The sequence below is a fragment of the Lytechinus pictus genome, chromosome 6 (genome assembly GCF_037042905.1).
Source record: "Lytechinus pictus isolate F3 Inbred chromosome 6, Lp3.0, whole genome shotgun sequence".
Lineage (NCBI taxonomy): Eukaryota > Metazoa > Echinodermata > Echinoidea > Temnopleuroida > Toxopneustidae > Lytechinus > Lytechinus pictus.
In genome coordinates this window covers 18,213,591-18,236,047 of record NC_087250.1, presented here as the reverse complement: position 1 = coordinate 18,236,047, position 22,457 = coordinate 18,213,591, and the positions used below count along the sequence as shown (strand labels likewise).

The 22,457-nt window shown below is 36.0% G+C and overlaps 1 protein-coding gene across 1 annotated transcript in view; it reads left to right on the top strand.

The window, feature by feature from the left end:
* Window positions 1-226: 226 nt before the first annotated feature.
* LOC129283511 (ankyrin-1-like) overlaps window positions 227-22,457 on the top strand; it is a 32,422-nt gene continuing 10,191 nt past the window's right edge. Inside the window, exons 1-9 of the mRNA XM_064101089.1 lie at window positions 227-546; window positions 8,636-9,516; window positions 9,834-10,013; window positions 12,827-12,984; window positions 16,697-16,731; window positions 17,622-17,746; window positions 18,524-18,707; window positions 19,960-20,189; window positions 20,675-20,809. Of these exons, the coding sequence (XP_063957159.1) occupies window positions 8,638-9,516; window positions 9,834-10,013; window positions 12,827-12,984; window positions 16,697-16,731; window positions 17,622-17,746; window positions 18,524-18,707; window positions 19,960-20,189; window positions 20,675-20,809 (1,926 nt within the window). The 5' untranslated portion in view covers window positions 227-546; window positions 8,636-8,637. The remainder of the gene's footprint in view (window positions 547-8,635; window positions 9,517-9,833; window positions 10,014-12,826; window positions 12,985-16,696; window positions 16,732-17,621; window positions 17,747-18,523; window positions 18,708-19,959; window positions 20,190-20,674; window positions 20,810-22,457) is intronic.

The following is a 22,457-nucleotide window of genomic DNA, read 5'->3' as shown; positions in this document are numbered from 1 at the left end:
ACGCCAAGAACTTAGAGATCGGTAGAATTCAAGCACGGCAGCTGCATTTGAAGGCCACCTCACACCTTACGACCCGACTGGTCTACGACTGGCTTGCGACTGAGTGAGCAGAGATGAATCGCAAGGTGGTCATAAGCCTCGACACCGCACACCTTGCGATCCGACTACCGTGCTGTCTGCGACTCACGCATGCGCTTTTTGCCATAGCAACGGAGAAATAACCCGTATGTACACATCCATAATCATACGCAGAAGCACATGAAACGCGAATTCCAGAGCAGAAAGAACCTGTGTCAAGGATTTTCCTCAAACCACGATAAGAGGCTAGAGATTTCTTACATCTTAATCATCGTTACTCGATCTTGATTCAATGTATTGTTTTCATGATGACTGTTAATGAATTACCATGCCATGTTACATGATGGTGGGGTAGTACTCCAACCAGTTAGCCTACCCCCAGAAGCCAGAACTCTGTCGTTAGCTGTAACTATGTGAACCTAACTTATCGACTGCATCGATGTTGACTTACTATTGCCAAGATTACAGGTATGTCATTAACTGATTAATTGTATATGAATTTTTGCGTTGTCCTTTAATACCCTCTTTCTACTAGATTTAATAGAAGTATCGACTCTTAAAGGTATATATTTTGCCATGCCCATGCAGTAAATGTGAATGAGACTGAACCAGTAGCCTATAACTTTATTTTAGTAAAGCCATACTTTAATAGATCTATTTGTATTTTATTGTAGCAGACTTACAGATACTTACTGAAGCTGCTTCTGAACGCAGGCATAAGGGGGAAGTTTATCCTGACAAAACTTTTATTTTAAATATAGCAGAAAAAATAATAAAAATATTGCTGGTTTTAGAAAAGTCCAAAGAATAAAAAAGTCTATGCAATGTCATTTTATCAGAAAATAGAAAATGCTTTTTTAATCTACCTTGAGTTTATCAATAAACAAAACATTTCGCACCCCATTCTAAAAGAAAATAGAAAAAAAATAAGTCATCACAAACCATTAAAATGAAATCTATGCATCTTACATTACATAACATATGGGGCAGCTGCCCGTTTAAGACGTCACAAATCCCAAACTTAAAATTATATTAACTTTTCTACTCATTGAATACATTTCGATAATTTATGTATTTTCCTCAAACATTCACCAATGTTTTATAATCTTTTCTGCTATTTTAACAACAAACTGTTCCTCAGTTGAACTACCACTCTAAGCCTCTGCATTCATCAGTGTTCATTTCGGATCCATATTCTGTCTTTTCTTTAGGTTGGCTGGATGATGACCATGTGGGGACTACAAATCCAGTCTAATCGAGGCTTTATATAGGCGTAAAAACATTTCCTTGATATTGTGCACATAAAAAATGTTCTTGTTATTATATTCATGGTAATTCATGAACTTTTACACATTGAGCAAAAAACATTATTTATTTATTCATTTGAAAATGATATAACTGTTGACTCATAGGTCAATAATTATACTGAATGAAAGGTGTGGATCTCAACATTCTATTCCACATAATGATATAAATAATGTTTAAAACATTGATTGATTGATTGGCCGATATGGCCTTTTATTTGCATCCAAGATAAAATCATACATTTAACATAATAAAACAATATTAAAAAATATTCTAAAGAGGCAAGAGATAAAAAAAGCAAAATACAATTTTAGAGATAACAATTACAACAATTGAAAGCACAACATACATGTACCGGAAGCAGGGGACCAGCAAAGGCCAGAGGCCTATCAAGGCTAGTCCCCGAACACAACATACAAATAAATAAAATATACACCAATACAAAAAGAAAAAAAAAGGCAAAAACAGGCAACTGAAAGTCTATTGAATGAACTATGAATTAATAAGAGATGATTTGTATTGTCTTTTAAAAAGAGATATTGACTGGTAAGATTTCTGTTCTGATTTCAAATTATTCAAAATCATAAGTCCTCTGTAATTAATAATGGAAAGAGAAAAATCAGTTCGGTTCTTTGGCGAGTATAGATCATTATAGTGTCTTGTTAATGCATATTTCCTGACAGCACTTAGAAAAATAAATGAATCACTAAAACATTCAGGCAAAACACTTTTAAAATACTGATAAATAAATACGGCAACGCAGTAAACATTCAGGTCAAATATTGTTAAAATATTGAGATTTAAAAAAATTATGTTTGTATGGGCAAGGTATGATGACTTTGTAATTATTCTAATAGCACGTTTCTGCAACAAGTGTAACCTCTGTAATAAGTATTTTGGACAATTTCCCCATATGATGTTACAATAACTCAACTGTGGCAAGATCATAGCATTATATAATTTCAGGAAAACTGACATTGGTAAAATATGTTTAATTCTACTCAATATTCCTATAACACAGGATATCTTACGAGAAATTTCATCTACATGATCTTTCCAAATTAATTTATTGTCCAATTTCACACCAAGAAATTTTACAGATCCTGTCATTTGTATTTCATTATCATCAATATATATTTTAATTTGACCTAAATCCAGGCATTCATTTTTTGTTTTGAAAATTATTAAATTTGTTTTATCAAAATTTAGTACAAACCAAGAATGAACTTTTTGTAACTCAATATTAATGCAATTGGATGCTCTTACTAGATTATCATCAGAAACAAAAAGGCTTGTGTCGTCTGCGAATAAAATAAAAGATAATATATCGCTAGAATTCGGTAAATCATTCACATATAACCGAAAGAGAAGAGGGCCAAGTTTGAACCTTTCCCCAAGCCTGTGGAAATTGCATTGCCAGAAGAAGTAAAATTTCCAATGCTAACAAACTGTTTCCCGTTTGATAAATAATTACTGATTAAGTCATTTGCAATACTCCGAAAGTCATAAAAATATGTCCTTTAATAATTTTAATAACATCACAAGTTTTAACTGGACAAAAGAAAATAGACGAAAGTAATTTCCCTTTAACCAGTGACTTTTGTCTAGTTTAGGATCTGAACGTCCACCGTCTATGCTGTCTTGAATCTTTTTCCCAATACTTACAAAATAATCATTTAAAAATATTAACAATATCTTGTTTTTCTGTAAAAAATTGACCATTGTGTTCAATACTCATATCATCATTTGTAGGCCTTTTTTGTTCATTACTTCGTTACATTGTTTTACCTCGGTTATGTTGGGAAAATTTTAAAAAGTAGTTTGCAAAATATTGATTTCATTGCACCAAACACGCATTAAATTGGCGTGCAGTTTTATAACATGAAACGGTTAAGAGAGAGAGAGAGGGTGGGTATGTTCCATTGATGGTCGAGTGATCAGTTCGTTCAAAATCTTATTGTTCAATTGAGCATCAGTCGTTATGTGTGTAATACGTCATGCCTCGCGATGAAAGGAAAGCGATATGACATTGATAATAGAGATAAACCTTTACATTTATTGTGCCTGTTTTGTATAAGCCTCTGTCCAGGGGGCCACTTCCATTGACGAGTGGATACCATGCGCGACCATGGGCGTCTACAAAACAAATCCGTTTGTATGTTCGGAGGAGTTTACTTCTTGACTTTTTAAAATTTCTACTCCCACACGGGGGAGGATGAGGGGGGGGGGGGGGGGAATGCCACTGGGCAGCATCCGCGACAAAGAAAACGCGGGAAAGGGGGTGTTTTTCGCGGGTAGGAGCGGAACGCGCATACAGTGTCAAAAATTCCCAAAGTGAGACAGAAGCCCCCTAAATCACAATGGCCTACAACGCGAATATAGTTGTAATTTTCACCAACTGCGACGTTAAGGCCGTAAGGGTTCGAATCTCCCAATATTAACTGTACCAAAAACAGGACAGGAGTATGTTTATTAGCAGGGCCCAGCAGGGAACAATTGTTTCTTTTACTGTTCCGGGGTGCTGAATGATGGTTGTCCTAAATTTGAAACGCCAAAAAAAAAAGAAAAAGAAACCAAGTTCCATGGAATGCTTGAGCGCCTAGCCAACCCAGCTAAATCCAGGGTAATAATAATAGCGGGGGCCGCTGGGAGAACAGTTTTCAGAACTGAAGTGGCTTACCTGGATAAATATAACTACATTATTATTATTATTATTATTATTATTATTATTATTATTATAATTATTATTATTATTATAATTATTATTATTATTATTATTATAATTATTATTATTATTATTATTATCATTATTATTATTATTATTATTATTATTATTATTATTATTATTATTAGTAGTAGTAGTAGTAGTAGTAGTAGTGTAGTGGTATAGGAATGTGAAGTTATTCGAACATGCAATTAATAATTGTGAAAATGGTCCAAAACAAATCGGATATTGGTGGAAGTGGATGAGATATGCTTTGGTGTTATGCCAGGGAAAAGTACGTTAGATACAGTATTCATTTGAGAAGGTTGCAAGATGAATATGGAGCTGAATGGAAGAAACAGTATGGCTTTGGCTAAAACACTAATCTTGATAGAGTTCGAAAGATGGTGATGGAGTGGGCGGGGCAATGAAGAGCAGTGGTATACCAGAGGTAACGGTTATCGGTTATGAGTTTGTGTGAAGGAGCGAAAACAAAGAATCATAGTGGGTTTTGAGTTATCTGAGGAGTTTGAGGTGAAGGTGTGTGTGCGTCAATGTTTTACAGAGCGTATAAATAAAAAAAATACACTTTTAAAAAGTCCTGAGAAATGAAAAATGTATATAAATGGGGATATTTTTTTCACATATATTCTTGGGTTTGGGTCTCATCTATCAAATGAAAGTAGAAATTTAGACAGAATGTTACACTTGAGTGAGCACTGTACATTTTCTAAAGCTCGCAGAAATGCTCATTTTCACACTGTGTCAAGGAAAAGGGAGAAAACAAATTGATCGTGTGGTAAATTTCTTATGCATTTCTTTAGCATTTTTGCGAATCGAAATAAAACAGATACATTTAAATATTTTGTAACAACTTTGTCACCCAAATTAACATGTTAACCCTAGGTAAACACGATCCTTTACTTTTTGGCGCCAGCTGGATCTGGGAACACAACTGAATGTAAACAAATGTTTATTTCAGACATCCCAGCATTATTTCACTAAGTTTTTATCATTTAAAGTAGGAACACATTGTCATATTTCATTAAATATTTGTTTCTTCACACTTTTCTCAAGCATAAACAACCTAAAATGTGAATCATCACCACTACCTCTGTGTGTGGGGAGAGGAGGGGGGGGGGGGCGCAATGGCGCTTTGTGAAGTGTTTTGGGAAAGGAAACAAACCAAAAAGGTATAAAAGGTATCTTCAAATCAATCTCCATAGCCGCAAAGTCCATGGTGGAACGGAGGAAACGCTGTGTGATGTAGAGGTGTTGTGGCTCAGTGGATAAGTCTCCGGACTGTGAACCACAAGGTCTGGGGTTCAAACCCACCGCAGCACTAGCGTCCTTTGGCAAGGCGTTTATCTTTATTTGCCACTCTCGACCCAGGTGTAGTAAATGGGTACCCGATAGGAAGGAATTCCTCGAATGCTCGATGTGCCCGATCAGGGTAGCCGTGCTAAAGCACGGGTAATAGTATGCAGCGCTTAGAAACATTTGTATTAAGCGCTATATAAATGTTGCATATTATTATTATGTGTTCTTCATGATCAACGTCTATTTTAATTGACATAAATATTCCAAGCTCAGGGCAAATCATTTATCACGAACTTTTCAAAAGTAAGTGTTGCTCACTCAAGCGGAAATATTTTTCGACATATCAGTTTGCTTGAAGAGATTTGTACCAATGTTTAAATGAGGAAAAAAATTCAGGATATTACAAATATATGATTTTCTAGCATTATTTCTAAGAGTAAACTTTTTTTGACACGCACTGTAGATTGTCGCCGTTTATATTTGTAATTGTGATTGACGTGGTTTGAGAGAGAGCTAGAGAAGGTTCTATGAGGAAGGTGTATGCTGATGACTTGGTTTTTTATGAGTAAGACAATCGTTATGAAGGGACTAAAAGGGAGAAGCCTTGGAAATGAAAGAAAGCAATTGAGAGTTAGGGTCTGAGGGTAAATCTTTGGAAGACAAATGTCACAGTGAGTTCGACGGAGGGTGAAGTGTTTGTAAGGTAGACCCGGCCATGCGGCATATGTGGAAAGAGGGTTAAAGCAAACTCAGTGTGGTGTGAGAAATGTGGCAAATAGATCCATGGGAGATGCATAAAGATTACGAGAATGACCCGAAGCTCAGCGAGGGATTCTGTTTGTAAAAGATACCTAAAGTTGGAGGGATCGATATGGTTGAACGGAAGAAACACTGTGTGATGAAGTAGAAGTGGTGGGGTTCTCATACATGTGTTTCGGGGTGAGTGTGGTGGTGAAAGACTGTGACAGCTAGAGAATCAAGGTACACAGTTATGGATAAGTAGCTTGTCTGTTTCAGTCATTTTAAAAGGGGGTAAAGTGGGATTCAGCTCTGTGGTTCTGTTTTTAAAGCAAATTGCAACACACTTATTACTCTGTCATTTCGTTTCGCACCGCACCCATCAAAATCAATGTCGACTCTCTAAGAGCGCCATCTACAGTCAATAAATTGTTCAAGTGCCATATTTGATTATCTTGATATAATTGTTCATGGTTGGGTGGGGACGGGAACTGACTTTTTTTTAGTTGGGGGGGGGGGGGGTCGGTGGCGTAATGAGTTTAAAAATTTTAGGAGCAAGACATGGCGTTGGACTCATTTCACCCAGTACAGTGACCCCCCCTTAAACAGACAAATATCCATGACAATAATAATATTGTTTGATATTGATTCGTTATGATTTTATCAATTTAATTGGTTTATATATTGTTTAAAATGAAATAAACTAAATAAAATGAAAGATATTTCTAATAGCGCTTCCCTCCATTAATTGTTCTGTAAGATCTTGTTGATGATCACAACAAAACACTGCTCAATAATCAATATTCAGGACTAACTGGTTACGTGAAATATTAAAAATTTGACCTCGCACTTTGCGCTCGCACACCGCTAAGGTCTTATGAGATACCCTATCCTGTTGTAAACATAAAAATAAGATACACTTAAAATTTAGCCTAAGGATAGGACTATGACTATCACCCCCCCCCCTTTAAAACGAATGAACGAACTAAATTTCTGCCGATGAGACAAAATGTGGATGAAAATGTTTTTTTAATGTCAAATATAGTCCATCATCTCCTTTTACTGTGTTGTAACAGACCTAGATTGGGCTAATTGACACATGGGCACTCTACATGTATAATGTTTATAAGCTACAAAGCATCAATAATTAGAGGCTTTTTTTTTTTTTTTTGTTTTTTACACTTCCGACAGACGATTGCCATGTGCTGAAATGGATGGAGACCTGCAGCCTTTGCTAGGTTCTTGCAATTTCTTTGTTTAGTTCTTATGTAACCTAATTTTTCATAATCACATGAACGGAATGGAGATAGAGATACAAACCCGGGGGGGTCACTTACATTGACGAGTTGATTCCATGCGCGACCAAAAAAAAAACACGTAAAAAAGGATGCATTTTTCAAGATAGGGCACGTTACCTACGTAACGTAATAGGGGTGTCAAGAAAAATAATGAAAAAATTGTATCTATTTTCGCTAGGAAAGCAACGTGTTTAGGGTCGAATTTGCGAGGGTGTAAAAATTAAGACTAAAATGTTTTCTAAAGAATGTACTTTTTGCTCCAAGTCTCAACACTACGTGTTTAGAGTATGATTTTGCGCGAGATGTGGGAGGTGGGGCTGTACTCAACCCAAATCAGGTAATGGTCAAACCGACGACAGTGACATAACAATAAAACTATCGTTGTACTTGTTTAGGGGTCAATTCAGGGAATACTTGCCAAGAGTATCGTTTTGTTTCCAATACTTGTTAAGGGTAGGTTTTCACACGCCAATACTTGTTAAGGGGTGCATTTTCACTAATATGGAAAATACGCGTTTATGGTGCTTTTTGAGACCCCATGGTCGCGCATGGTATCCAGTCGTCAATAGAAGTGCCCCCGGATACAAAGCTGCGCCAAATAAGTTTGGGAAAACATGGAAAGCATTTCGAGTTCTAAAGCTGTGTAAAGGTATCATCTATTATTTATTATGTATGCGATAGAAGTGAGGTACATCAGAAGCGCAATCAGTGAAGTAAAAAAAAAAGAAATATAATCATCCATTATTGTGGGCAAACATAATGGAATCACAGAATGAATACATGGGGGGTAAAAAGTTTGGTTTCTAAAATAGGAGTTGTATTCTTACTCTGAAAAATGAAGTAAACATTACCTCCTAACATCGTTAAACATCCCATCTACCAAAACATGATGACTCGGGGTAACATCTGACATCGTACCTGACATAGCACCTTTATCTAGTTATGTAATACTGTGCTAATAGTTCCTTTGAAAATAACCTATGATTGCGATGTTCATATAATCTGAGGTATTTCTTTTCTAAAAAGTAATTCATCCATCCAACCAAAAACAAATAATTTACAAAAATTGTAATTTTATGCATTTTAAGGCTGGTTTAATTTTAGCACCACGCAGAAAACCAATTAGTGAAAGTTTCACACAGCTAGCTATGACAATCAAACGATGAAACATTTCTTTTTCCCGGAGCTACAGGAATGGCCAATTGGACTCCATTAGGCAAGGCTGCTTCACATGGTAATATTGACGTCATCAAAAATCTGATCTGTGAGGGAGCTAAAGTCAATAACGATAATAATGAAGGTCAGACTGCACTACATATTGCTGCTAACAAAGGTCTTACTGACGTCATCGAATATCTGATCAGGGAGGGAGCCGATATCAATAAGGAGGATAATAATGGTTGGACTGCGTTACACAGGGCTGCTTTCCATTCTCAAATTGACGTCATTGAAACTCTGATCAGTAAGGGAGCTGAGGTCAATAAGGAAGATAAAGTTGGTCGGGCTGCATTAGAAATTGCTGCTCAAAATGGTCATATTGACGTCATAAAATATTTGATCAGTAAGGGAGCTGAGGTCAATAAGGAGGATAATGATGGTCGGACTGCATTACACAGTGTTGCTTCCAATGGGCATCTTGACGTCATCAAATATCTGATCAGTGAGGGAGCTGAGGTCAATAAGGAGGATAATGATGGTCTGACTGCAATACACAGTGCTGCTTCCAATGGGCATCTTGACGTCATCAAATATCTGATCAGTACAGGAGCTGAGGTCAATAAGGGGAATAATGATGGTCAGACTGAATTACACATTGCTGCTAGGTTAGGACATTTTGAAGCTATCAAATATCTGATCAGTAAAGGAGGTGATGTCAATGAGGGCGACAAGGAAGGGACAACTGCCTTACATTTTGCCGTTCAGAATGGTTACATTGATGTTGTTAAAGTCCTACTTGCGGGCGGAGCACAATGTGATACAGAAGACATTCACGGCCAGACACCCTTACATCAATCCATAACCCTCGGGGACAGAGATATTGCTGATCTTTTAGTTGACAGCACGGATGCTAAGGTAGGCGATACATACATCCTATATTAATGTTCTTTGACGGAGTTATAAATAGCTGAAAAGGTGCCGTTTGATCAGTTTGCATCTAATTGACAATGAAGGAACTTTTTTTAATCTGTACAGATATTGATGTATATATGCGAACATGTTTGTTCCGCAAAAATCGGAAAACAGTAGAACAGACAAAAGAGTACTTTGATTACCATTCAAAAGTTAATTGTTTCAGTTTGATATACAATGAAGATTTCACTGATGCTGCTTTTGATACCATTTTATAAAATAATGATTGTCCTACTATGTTACATATTCCGTCAATCTAGAATTCGACAGTCTTCCATCTTGTTTTGAAACACGGATATACATCCATTATTGAGAAGTTGATTGCTAGAGGATTTGATCTCAATGTACAGTCTAGTGACGGTCAAACATGTCTTCATAAAGCTATCAGATCATGCTACCACAAGAAACAGAATGTTGAATACACCGAAACACTCAGAAAGGTTAGTCTTGGAAAGACGCATTTGCTTCAGTTTTCAGTGTACACTACATGGGCTCAAATCCCAGGGGGGGTGGGGGATACATCCCCCGCCACTTTTTCGGACTTTTCAAGATATTTTCTTATATCATCAAATGGGTAATACTACTGTTAATGTCTGGATTTATCTTTAAATGCAGTCAAAGTGCTTGAATTGGCTTAGTTCTGCATTAAAAAAAAATCAATATTTCTCGCGCGGTCGCATTTGGATGTCATCTGTAATTCAGTACTTTATGACACAACAAATTCATTATTATAGCCATCGAAAAAATATCCTTAGAGGCCTTTAACTGAAAGATAAAAGGGTTATGTACACGGTTATGTACCCCGTATACATCGCCTTAGGTGTGGGGTGTCCCCAAATTTTTATTTTCAGGTTGCTTTGATCTCCCCTATGCTCAGACCACATTTACTCCAGTGGTACGCTAGGACTTTAGAATATTGCATGAAGTCTACTGAGTACGATCATCATTGCATTCCCTGCATCCACTCTTAATTACAATACGATGCAAAGTTACATTCAAATAAGATATAACAAAAAAGTATATAAGACTATTTCAACTTTATTAAATTTGTGAGAAAGTTAATATTTCATTCATACCATGATTTGTCGTTGAGCCTTTCAAAAACATTCATGACACCAAACACTTTAAGAAATAATAAGGTTTAAATACTATCATGCTTCTTTTTAAAGGAGAAATATATTGATTATGAATATGGCCTTATTATATATCAGTGGAAAGGTAATGATGTGAGGATTACCATTAGGTCATTCAAAAATAATGAAAATAATACATAAGGTGGAAATCGCCAATTAAAAAGCGCTAAAATGCCTCTCCGAAATATGCCTCGCATCGGTCTCTGAATTGACTCGAATTTGATGACGTCACTGTCTGTACGAGAGGCGTGATTGGCTCTCCCACGTCAAGCTCCACTTGCATGCAAAACCTGTTGCGAGGGTACGTTTTCTCCACACTGACACTGAATACTTCGATCATGAAATGAAAGAAAACCCAGAAATTTATCTAGATTTGGATTTTCAAATTGATGATTATGAAGACGAAGAGAATGATGATAAAGTTTCTAACTCTAGAAAAACAAAGTGACGTGGATGGTGGTAAATTAAGGGAATTACGCCGGTGATGATGAGTAAGACAATTCAACTTGCAAGCCGATTCGCTACCAACGCATGCAGCTGCATGCTAGCTGCACCGCGGGTCAAATCCATGAAAATGAATTCCATGCAGCATGACCACATCCAGACAGAGTCTCTTTCCTCTATCAACAACATAATGAGAAGGAAAATAATAAAATAACTGTACTTACAAATAAGTGAATATATCCGAACCTAGGCTGAAGGTAAATCAACTCAAGGAATAGCAGCAGACGATATGCACCGACGATGAATTTCACGTGGCTGGAATAGATTGTCACTCGTTCTGTTAGATAAAATTTCTATCTCATTATTTTGACTAAATTACGAAACTCGGAGAATTAGTATTCTACATAAAAATTAAGTAACACCTGGTACTATTTTTTGAATTACGATAAAATATTTTTGAAGCAAAGAAATTGAGGTAAATTAAAATAAGATATAAAGGATCATCCACTTAGCCGCATGCGATTGTAAACAAACAATCAAAAGCACATGGCCAGCTTGCTCCACTGAACTGAAAATACGTATTTTCAGTTCAGTGGCTTGCTCGCCCATAGAGTTGGAGCGTAGCTTTATCCAACTCTATGTGCTCGCCTTGCTGATTGTTTACAATCGAATGCGAGCTAGGCGGATGATCTTTTATATCTAATTTTAATTTACCTCATTTTCTTTGCTTCAAAAAGGTTTTATCGTAATTCAAAAAATAGTACCAGGTGTTACTTAATTTTTATGTAGAATACTAATTCTCCGAGTTTCGTAATTTAGTCAAAATAATGAGATAGAAATTTTATCTAACAGAACGAGTGACAATCTCCCAGCCACGTGAAATTCATCGTCGGTGCATATCGTCTGCTGTTATTTCTTGAGTTGATTTACCTTCAGCCTAGGTTCGGATATATTCACTTGTTTGTAAGTACAGTTATATCATTATTTTCATTCTCATTATGTTGTTTGATAGAAGAAAGAGACTCTGTCTGGATATGGTCGTGATGGAATTCATTTTCATGGATTTGACCCGCGGATCGAGCAGCTATCAGCTGCATGTGTTGGTAGCGAATCGGCATGCAAGTTGAATTGTCCGACTCATAATCACCGGCGTAATTCCCCTAATGTATACCTCTATCCACGTCACTTTGTTTTTCTAGAGCTAGAAACTTCATCATCATTCTCTTCATCTTCATAATCATCAATTTGAAAATCCAAATCTAGATAAAATTCTGGGTTTTCTTTCATTTCGGGATCGAAGTATTCAGTGACAATGTGGAGAAAACGTACCCTCGCAACAGGTTTTGCATGCAAGTGGAGCTTCACGTTGGAGAGCCAATCACGCCTCTCGTACAGAAAGTGACGTCATAAAAAATCCCCAATTTCGCGGACGTAATTCTGCGTGTTTGAAGCATTCAGAGAGAGAACTTTAAACTATCAATTAACTGAGTTCCATCGGTCTCCATGATAAATGATTTACACCATCGTGTTCTCCTTATTTTCTCCTTTAATTTGATATATGATTCTCCATTTTTACGATTTTCAATATAGTTCTACTTTAAATAATAAAACGACCACGTGGAATTTGAAGGTTGTATGTATAATTATCCATAAACTTAGCTGGTTATCCGTTGCAGGTATCCGAAGAATACTACAGTGGCAGGTTATCTCCTGAGAAGGCATTGGTGTTCTATCTCTTAGAACATGGAGCCAGGATTGATATTAAGGATGAAGCAGGTTGCCTACCAATCCACTATGCAAAAGATGAAATGATCAGACAGATGATATTGGCAAGGTGAACAAATACTTTCTTAAAACTAAATTTCCGGTACAAACGGGTTCTGATGTACATGTATTTTCAATTCAAAGATCAAGTCCACCCCAGAAAGAAAACGTCAATAGAGGAAAATCAAACAAGCACAACATTGGAAATTTCATCACAATCGAATGTAAAATTATATGATGTTTTGATGTTTCGCTTATTTTTCATAAAAAGGTTACACGCACAAATCAGTGACATGTAACTAAAAGAGTCGATGATGTCCCTAACGCTTCCTTTTATATTTTTATTGTTTGAAATGTGTGATATTTCAATCGTACAGATTTAATAAAGAGGACCATCTTGACTGAACCATAAAATCGTTAAAGCAATGGTAATACCACATGCTCAGTGTGGAATGAAACCTTTATACAGTGCGTCCCACAAAAAACGAAACCGAGATTTATCGATGATTTATCATAACTTAATCGCAAATACAATAGACAAATGACCTACCATTTTAAAGCTTAGAATATCCTCTTTCATCTGAAATTGCTTAGATTATTTCTCATTCACGCATGAGTGAACAAAAATAATTTGAAAAGGGGATACCAAAAAGTCACTTGGCGGGCCGTATCTGGGTTTTAAAAAGAAAACCACATTTTTAAAAAGTTCAATATCTGTTCTTTAATTTGATACCTCAATTACAGAAAATGGTCAAGAAATAACAAAGTTCTGGTTATTTGAAATAAGGCTTGAATTTCAATAATTTCATAAAATGAAGAGGTTTTACAGGCAAGCGTTCAAACTCACTCGACACTCCGTTTTGTTGACGCTCAGCCATGCATTAAGTCTTTTGTTACCGTGCGATAGCTTCAGCGGGAAACCGGTGAAAACACGTTTATTTAAAGGAGAATGAAACCCTTGAAACCAGCTGAATCCATATCAAAGAGATAAATCAAAGAAACATATTGTTGAAAGTTTGAGGAAGATTGAATGAATAATAAGAAAGTTATGAGCATTTGAATATTGAGATCACTAATGCCATGTAGATCCTCCCATTGGCAATGTGACCAAGATCTGTGATGTCACACACGTACAACTCCCTCATTATTTTAGTACTTATTTCACTTATATTCTCACTTTTATAGAGTCTATCACAAGGTGAGGTGTTCTCTTTATGAGAGGACAAGTTCAGAGGTTTCACAACATTATATAATTGATGAATCGTTTGTCATATGGTTAGAATGAGCAAAACGAGATATTTTGGGGTATATTTTCAGTGTCCAAAAGGGGAGAGTTGTTCATCTGTGACATCATAGATCTTGGTCGCATTGCCAATGGGAGGATCTCCATAGCATTAGTGATCTCGACATTCAAATGCTCATAACTCTTCTATTGCTAGTCCTATTTTACTCAAACTTTTGTTGATCTTATTCTTTGATTTTTCTGCTTTCACAAAAGCTAACTTGCTCCAAGAGTTTCATTCTCCTTTAAAGTTGAATTAAGAAGACGATTCCAAATATTGAGATATTTACATTAATAGCAACCTTACAACCCCCCAAACACTAATAGGTGATTCGACCCCCCATTTTCTTTTTCAAAATAGTGAATTTGAACGATTTATCCCTACCCATTTTCCCTGAGTTCGCTCCTGCAATGCCTACCGAGACGGGTGTTCTTTGAGTGTGACGTCACCGGGGGGTATTCGGTCCCGGTGTAGTAAACAAGGCAGTGCCGTTTTGTGTACTATGCACGTACTCCTTCATATGGAATAACTGCAGTTGAAGTTGTATCTGCGAGCCATAGAACTTGCAAAGAGGAAATGATTAAAATATTTGTGGCCGTACTATTATTCCAAATATGTCAATTCCCTCAGAATGATACCATAGACCCTAAAGGAATAATTTCAAGGTGAATAATATGAAATTTGATCGAGATCTTCTCACCAGTCGATAACGTAGCAGACGTGTTATTATGACATATTTATCCGCGTGTGACGCGGCTCTTGCAAAAAAACACAGTTGGTTGCGGAATTGCTTTGTGCCGACCGGCCGCCCGCTCCGGCGCAGCTAGCTGTCGAGCTACCGTACCGTTCTTGTTGTCTTCAACCATAGAGATGTATACTAATTACTATATATCTTTCTGTCTTCAACTCACTTCCGAATTGCGTTTGTATGTGTGACGGTGACCCCTAGCGTAATTAAATATAGAAAACAACTCAGAAGGCCGAGAAAGAATACTATACGTTTGGTTCAAGATTGTTCTGTGGAATGAGCTGTGAGTGGAAATGATCCAGAGGATATAAAAGTGGAGTCAAAGACAAAAGAAAAGAAGAAAAAACGCCAGGGGATCGCTGCACGGCCATGAACTAAGTCGACATACCAGACCATAACAGTACACTCAATGCCTGGGTGTTGTGTGTACTAGTATTATGCGTTCAGCGCGCGCTGAGCTAGCCGCCAGAATTACTTTCCAGCTACTCACTTGATTGAACATCGTAATAAATAAATGAGAAATAGTGAAAATATCATTCAATAACTCACTGTTTGCTATCTTACATCATGATTGAAGAGTTCATGGTGGTTATTCATACTGTTTTTTATACAGGGAAAGTAAAGATTTGTACATATCAGTCCTATTTGTTTGATTTGAGTTGCTTTGAAAAAAAATTGTAAAATATCTTTCTCTCTCTGCATAGCATTTCTGTATGACATTCAGGCACCTCTTATACTAAATTCCCCCCGGTGACGTCACACTCCGAGTGACTTTTCTGTACACTCGTCTCTCGGGCTCTGACAGGTGGCTAATTTCATAGACTTTCAAAGCAAAATATCGAGAAGGCAGAGGATTATTGTGACATGCTATGTGTTTGAACAACTTATATATACTATATATTGTATGTAGAACCTATATTTATGGAAACTCTCCCCCTTCTTAATTCAACTTTAATGAAATTATGGAATTACAAGCATTGTTTCGAGGGATCATAACTTTTTTACTACTTGACCATTTTTTGTGATTTAGGTATCAAAGAAAAGAGAAGATATTGAACTTTTTAGTCATGTGATTTTCTTTTTGAAATTCAGATACCCCCGCCAAATGAGTTTTTGGCATCCTTTCTTCGAATTGTTTTTGCTCAATCATGCGTGAATGAGGAATAATCTAAGTAATACCAGATGAAAGAGGAGATTCTAAGCTTTACATTGGTAGGTCATTTGTCTATTTTATTTATGATTAAGTTATGATAAATCATCGCTAAATCTCGGTTTCGTTTTTTCTGGGACGCACTGTATAGTGAAATACAAAGGAAACAGCAATTGGGTGACATCATCTGTCCACTCTTTTGCATACCGACCAGTATGTGCATATTGTACAAATGTTATTTTTTAATCGAGCGAAAATTTAAAAGAAAAAACCTTATTTCAATCCCGATTTTGATTAAATATTCAGTGTTATGCTAGTGTGGAGTATATGTTATCATTCAAACCAATTTTCTGTTGTGATGGAATTGTCCTTTCAATATTCTCTGGGTTTAATTAGTTCGAGTAGCTTAAAAAAAACATAGTTTGCAATTTAAAATGGCACACAATTTGTGAATACTTTTCACTTATGTATTATCATCAGAAGTCCATCAAAAAATTAGGTTTTCTTTTAAATATTCTAAATGATTTTAATGCAGTTGATGTGGTAAATATAATTCAAGATATTAGAAGTTAAATAATTTTGTATTAATTGCTTACTGCAGATTACCTTCCTTTGATGATGTACAGTCTAATAGAGGTAAGAGCATTCCAGAAATATGAAACACGAACTCGTCGCCGAAGTCGTCGCACATGACTGCACGTTAATATATAAATTATTGACTGACTGACCGGTCATGGAAAAACATTCCACTTGTCAACTTTAGGAACAAGAGGGTTGTTCTTACACTCTAACTATATGTATATTTACTTTTTATTTTTTTCCCATTATAGCTGTCTTTTCATTCAATTACTTGTTTCCTCTCGTTTAATATGGTATTGTTCTTCCACTTTTGATTCTTCTTGCCCTTCCACTTTTGATTCTTCTTGCCCTTCCACTTCTTCTCCTTTCGTTCGTATTCTTCTTCTTGCTCTCGTTGTTCTTTCTATACATTTATCATAATTATTTACCTCTTATGTAATTTTATATTGAATCTCTCAATGCATTTCCTTTATCTTTTTCCCATATTCCTATCAACTCCACCTTCTGCCTCACCTTCCATTCATTCCTATTCTTAATAATTTTTAACGATCTGGAAATCAATATTCTGAATTTAACATTGGTTTTTTTGCATAATTCATGTGTCTGACTACTTATGAATCCTATTGATTCTAAAACTTTGTAGTTTATATATTAGCGGATTTTTAAATGCTATTTTCTTTTATTGTGGTCGCTGACGTCGTGTCGTATGGTCAATGTTCTGTAATCGTTCATCTTATGCTATGTGATAATTGTTGCTTTTGTGTTGGGTTTTACTGTACAATATGCTATACCTTATTGATTTCAACCTACATGTGTCAAAACTTTTGTCTTTTGTCAAAAAAAGAAAATATTTTGTTTTTATTCCAGAAATATCCTTGAAATTAAAGGTAAATTGAATAACAAACCTTGATCATGAACAGGCCATTAATTATTCCTTTTATTATCAGATCCAGACATGTCTAGTCAAATGATCCATCCATCTCGAGGAGGTACAATTGTGCTACCTGCTCATGGTATTAGTCTCTTTATCCCAGCCCTTGCTTTACGAAAGGAATGCAAAATCACGATGAAGGTAGGCTGGGTGATTATGTTCCATGACATTTGCTCTTGCGATAATTGATCCGATGGAAAATAGGCACGTTGAGCCAATTATAGATTCTAACCTCCAAAACTAAATAAAGTAACCCTAATCATTACTTTAACATTATTCTGAACCAAAAACTCTGTTACCATTCTAAATCTGCCCCTATGACCTCTGGTGGGTGTTTCATAAAGCTGTTCGTAAGTTCAAAGCGACTAAAGACTTTTGGTTGTGCTTTGTCATGAAGAGCATTTGACATTTGTCCTTTTGACAATACATTACCTGTGTTCTACGATGCGTTCTTCATCGCAGTGCGACACTCCTTACTGACTTTATCAATGGGCAATGGAACGAATTTTGAAATTTGGGGCGTAGGCGGAAAGTAGGGGAGGGGCTGATCATGCGAAAATTCACAATCAGATTATCATTTTTACGTTTTTTGTACGTTTGTCAAACAAATGACCGGACCCCTGCCCCTTCCCAATTTCTATAGCCCTCGTTTTAAGCCCTTTTTTGTTGTAGAGTGATTATCAACCTGAGTATAATAACTACTGGATGTATCAATTTATTATTTTCCGATTGCATGTTACGTAAGAGATAACAGGTTCATTCAAGATTTTGTAGGGCGAATAAGGAAATATTACATATTAGGAATACAAGACTCTTTTTGTCGGTAAAAGTCTGCATAAAGATTCCGTAATGATTTGGTGCTGTTATTTAAGATCCCTAAAGCCAGCATTCTCTATCCCCCCTCTCTCTCTCTTTTAGGTTCTACCACAGCCATCGAGTCCCCTTATCACAGAGGATGAGGCACTTGTGTCACCGGGTGTGATCTTCGAGCCATCGGGGACCATTTTTGATACCCCATTGAGGTTGGTGGTCCCCCATTGCGCAATATTAACAGATCCCTCTATGGTCATGGTCAACATGCACGTCACGCAGGGCGATAAAGGTGAATAAAACTTAATAGTACACAGCTTCTAGAGATTGGATCAGTGATTGGTCAAAATTCCATCACGTGATCATAGTTAGCCGCAAGGATCAAGCCGCAAGGATCACATTCATTGCAATGTAGGTTTTGACGTTACCTCGAAGAATACGATCAGATGAAGGCGTTATATTGGCCATTCAGACGTCACCAACTGTTGATGTTACTGTTACCCTAATTCACAACATTTGTTTAAAATATAGTTTCTAATTCACATAATCGCCATCATCATAATCAGTATACAGCCATTATTAAAGAGACAATAATTATTATGCATAAACCTAACGGTGATGAAGATGAAAAAAAAATCGAATGAATCAATTTTTTGTCCAATAATAAAGGTAAATAAAACTTAATAGTACACAGCTTCTAGAGATTGGATCAGTGATTGGTCAAAATGCCATCACGTGCTCGTGTCTAGCCGCAAGGATCACATTCATTGCATTGTAGGTTTTGACGTTACCTCAAATATTTCGGTCAGATGAGGGCGTTATATTGAACATGGAGACGTCATCCACTGTTAATGTTACTGTTAACCTAATTCATAACATTTGTTTTGACACATAGTTAAATTCATATAATCGCCATCATCATAATCATTATGCAGCTATTATTATAGACAACAAATATCTATTATGTATGATTTAACCAGTGATGAAGATGAAAATAAAATAATTTCAAATGAATCTTTTTTTTTTTCAATAATAAAGGTAAATAAAACTTGATAGTACACGGGTTGTAGAGATTAAATCGGTGATTGGTAAAAATGCCATCACGTGATTATAGCTAGCCACAAGGATCACATTCATTGCATTGTGGGTTTTGACCTTACCTCAAAGAATACGACCAGATGAGGGCGTTATATTGAACATGGGGACGTCACCCATCATCATAATGTATAATGTATACATTTTCATTTGTTATATTGCTGTATACATGTACTTCACTTTATTGCGTATATTTTATTTATTACCCTTGTATGTTAAAAAAATGTGATATTATCTGAATAAAGGCTAAAAGGCATTAACAAAACACTGTTAATGTTACTGTTACCCTAATGCATAACATTTGTTTTGACATATAATCGGCATCATCATAATCATCATACAGCCATTATTATAGAGACAATATTTTTTCATGTATAACTTAACCAGTAAATCAAGATGAAGATGAAAATCAAGATAATTTCAAATGAATCAATTTTCCATGATTCTAGTCACCAAGGAAGAGCTATCACCAACTGGGATGCCCCGGTGCGTTGTCAGGCAAGACATAATTGAAGTGTATATCAACCACTTCTCAATCTATGAACTGTTCATGGTAATTTCGGATTATTTCCTGGGAAAGCAAGTCGCTTCGACGCCCTACCTTCCCAAATCACTCAGCCGTCTACAACCGCAATGCTGCCACCTACGTTTGTACAATGACACCCCAGGCCTTGAAGACGTGAGATATTATCATCAAAATCATTATAAAAACTATCATATTTGTGCTAGCTCAATGTTATGAATTTATGTTTTAATGTTATCATGTTATTGTCAAAATGTATGGTTGGAGTTTTTATTTTGTCTTATTTATTTATTCATTCATTCATCTATTTACTTCTTTATTTGTTTACTTATTCATTTATTTATTTATTTATTCATTTATTTATTTAATTACTTTTTCATTTATGTATTTATCTTTCAGAAAAAAATATTAAGTTGAAAACATTAAAGAGTTGATTTTTTGCTTTTTTACTTGCGTTGACGGTCATTTTTTTCAAAACTGTCTTAATCTTGAGTTAATGTAAATCAAAAGTTAGATAAGCTAGAAAAGTTTGAAGAACATAATCTAAAAAATATTTATTAGACCTTTGGGCAATGTGAATTATTCTTCTTCGTCATCATCACCTTCTTTTCTTCTTCTTCTATTTCTTCTTTGATAAACAGATAATTGGTACTGAAGAAGAAAAGCTTGGTTACGTCAAAATGGCACCGACCAAGAAAATATTCGTCCTCTGGGAGAAGGGAGAACTCAAGATCAAATGTGATGTAAACAGTGGTCACGTGACTGAAAGTGAAAAGGTAAATGGAATTGAAAATCAACGAAAAAAAATCTGCTGCGTCATAAATCATATCATTCTTAGGATTTCATCACTGGCTGATAACATACTCCTCATTTTAAACCAAATAACAAGAACTTCAAATCACCAAGTATAGGTGAATGACTACAAAGTGTAATGCACATATTCATTCTTGTATTTTGCGCAGTGAATATTTGTGATTTATACATTTTTTATGTTTACAAAATATCATCAAAGTAGTGATAGGCCTTCATGGTCTAATATCTAAAAGTTCAATGTCAATCATAACAATATTGTAATAAATAAAAAAATAATAATGATAATAAAGGATGTATAGCGCACCTATCAACCTTGTTAGGTCGAAATGCGTTTTTATCACCCCGGCTAAGCCAGTCTACCGATTCCGATCCTCACAGTTTTTTTGATGAATTACTTCTTGACGGTACCCTTTTACTTGACCTGGGTTGAGTGCAGCACAATGCAGGTAAATTTCTTGCTGAAGGAAAACAAGCCATGCATGGTTGGGAATCAAACCCAGTACTGTATTCTTTTGTTTTGCTTTGAATTTGTTTCCTTTTTTGTTGTTGCTGCATTGTGCTTTGTCACCTTTGTGGGAGAAGGGTAGTTTGTATGCTAAAAATATATCTAGTCTGCTGGGCAAACCCTTCACTCGAGTAAAGGCTCTGAATTGCAGCCTACTCATTGTGTACTGAAGGCCCTCTCGCTCAGGTATTGGAACAGCAAGTTTTGTATGTGCTAGTCTTTGCGTGGGGGCACACTTGTTGATCAAAGTTCCAATCAGGGTCTGTGCCTGCAGACTAGAATGTATCTGCGTATAACATATAAAAATTATATAGAATTAATTCAAAAGTCAAACCGTTGGAGCCGACTACTGCAACAATCAAAGCTATTACGTTTTTTTTCGATGACACACAATCGGTCAGTTCGGATGTAGTTTCGTTGATGTTGATGTGACTAGGGTATTATCAACGAACAGAGAGGGCAGCGACACACACCAGCAGCACTGCTGTGTGTTGCTGCCCTCTATGTTCGTTGGACATTAGTATTTTTTGGGTGTCACGCGCGTAAAACATTCCCCATAGACCTGTATGTTAAAATGGCACTTAAGAAAAATTAATAAAAAAATAAATGTGAAATTAGAGGGTCGAATGGTTACTACCTGTGGATAGGATATATATCTGGCATTCCATATCTGACCAGAGAAGGGTATCGTAGCCAGTTCATTTTAAAAATAAATCGTCATTTATGAAGATAACTATGATGAGATCAAACTCATCAACTGAAACAGTAAAATAGCCTCAATTCTTCCGCCAGTCAAAAAATAGTTCCAAATCATTGATATATCTTCCCAATTTGGGCAAAGGAAGTTCAGTAGTTACCATTTCTAGAATCAGTGTGAGATTTTGAATCATATTCATACACTTTTGTCAATCACCAATATCAAATTGAAAAAAAATCGAACGGGTTGGGTCGAACGAATATATTTAGCCCTCCTGATGTAATTAGGCTCATAGTCCAGGAAAAATAAGGTTTGACCGCAAACAAAATTGCATTGCATTTCCACGAAGTCCCCAAAATGACATACTAAAAGTCCAGAAAAAGCCATTTAGTGCAAAGATGTCTAATTT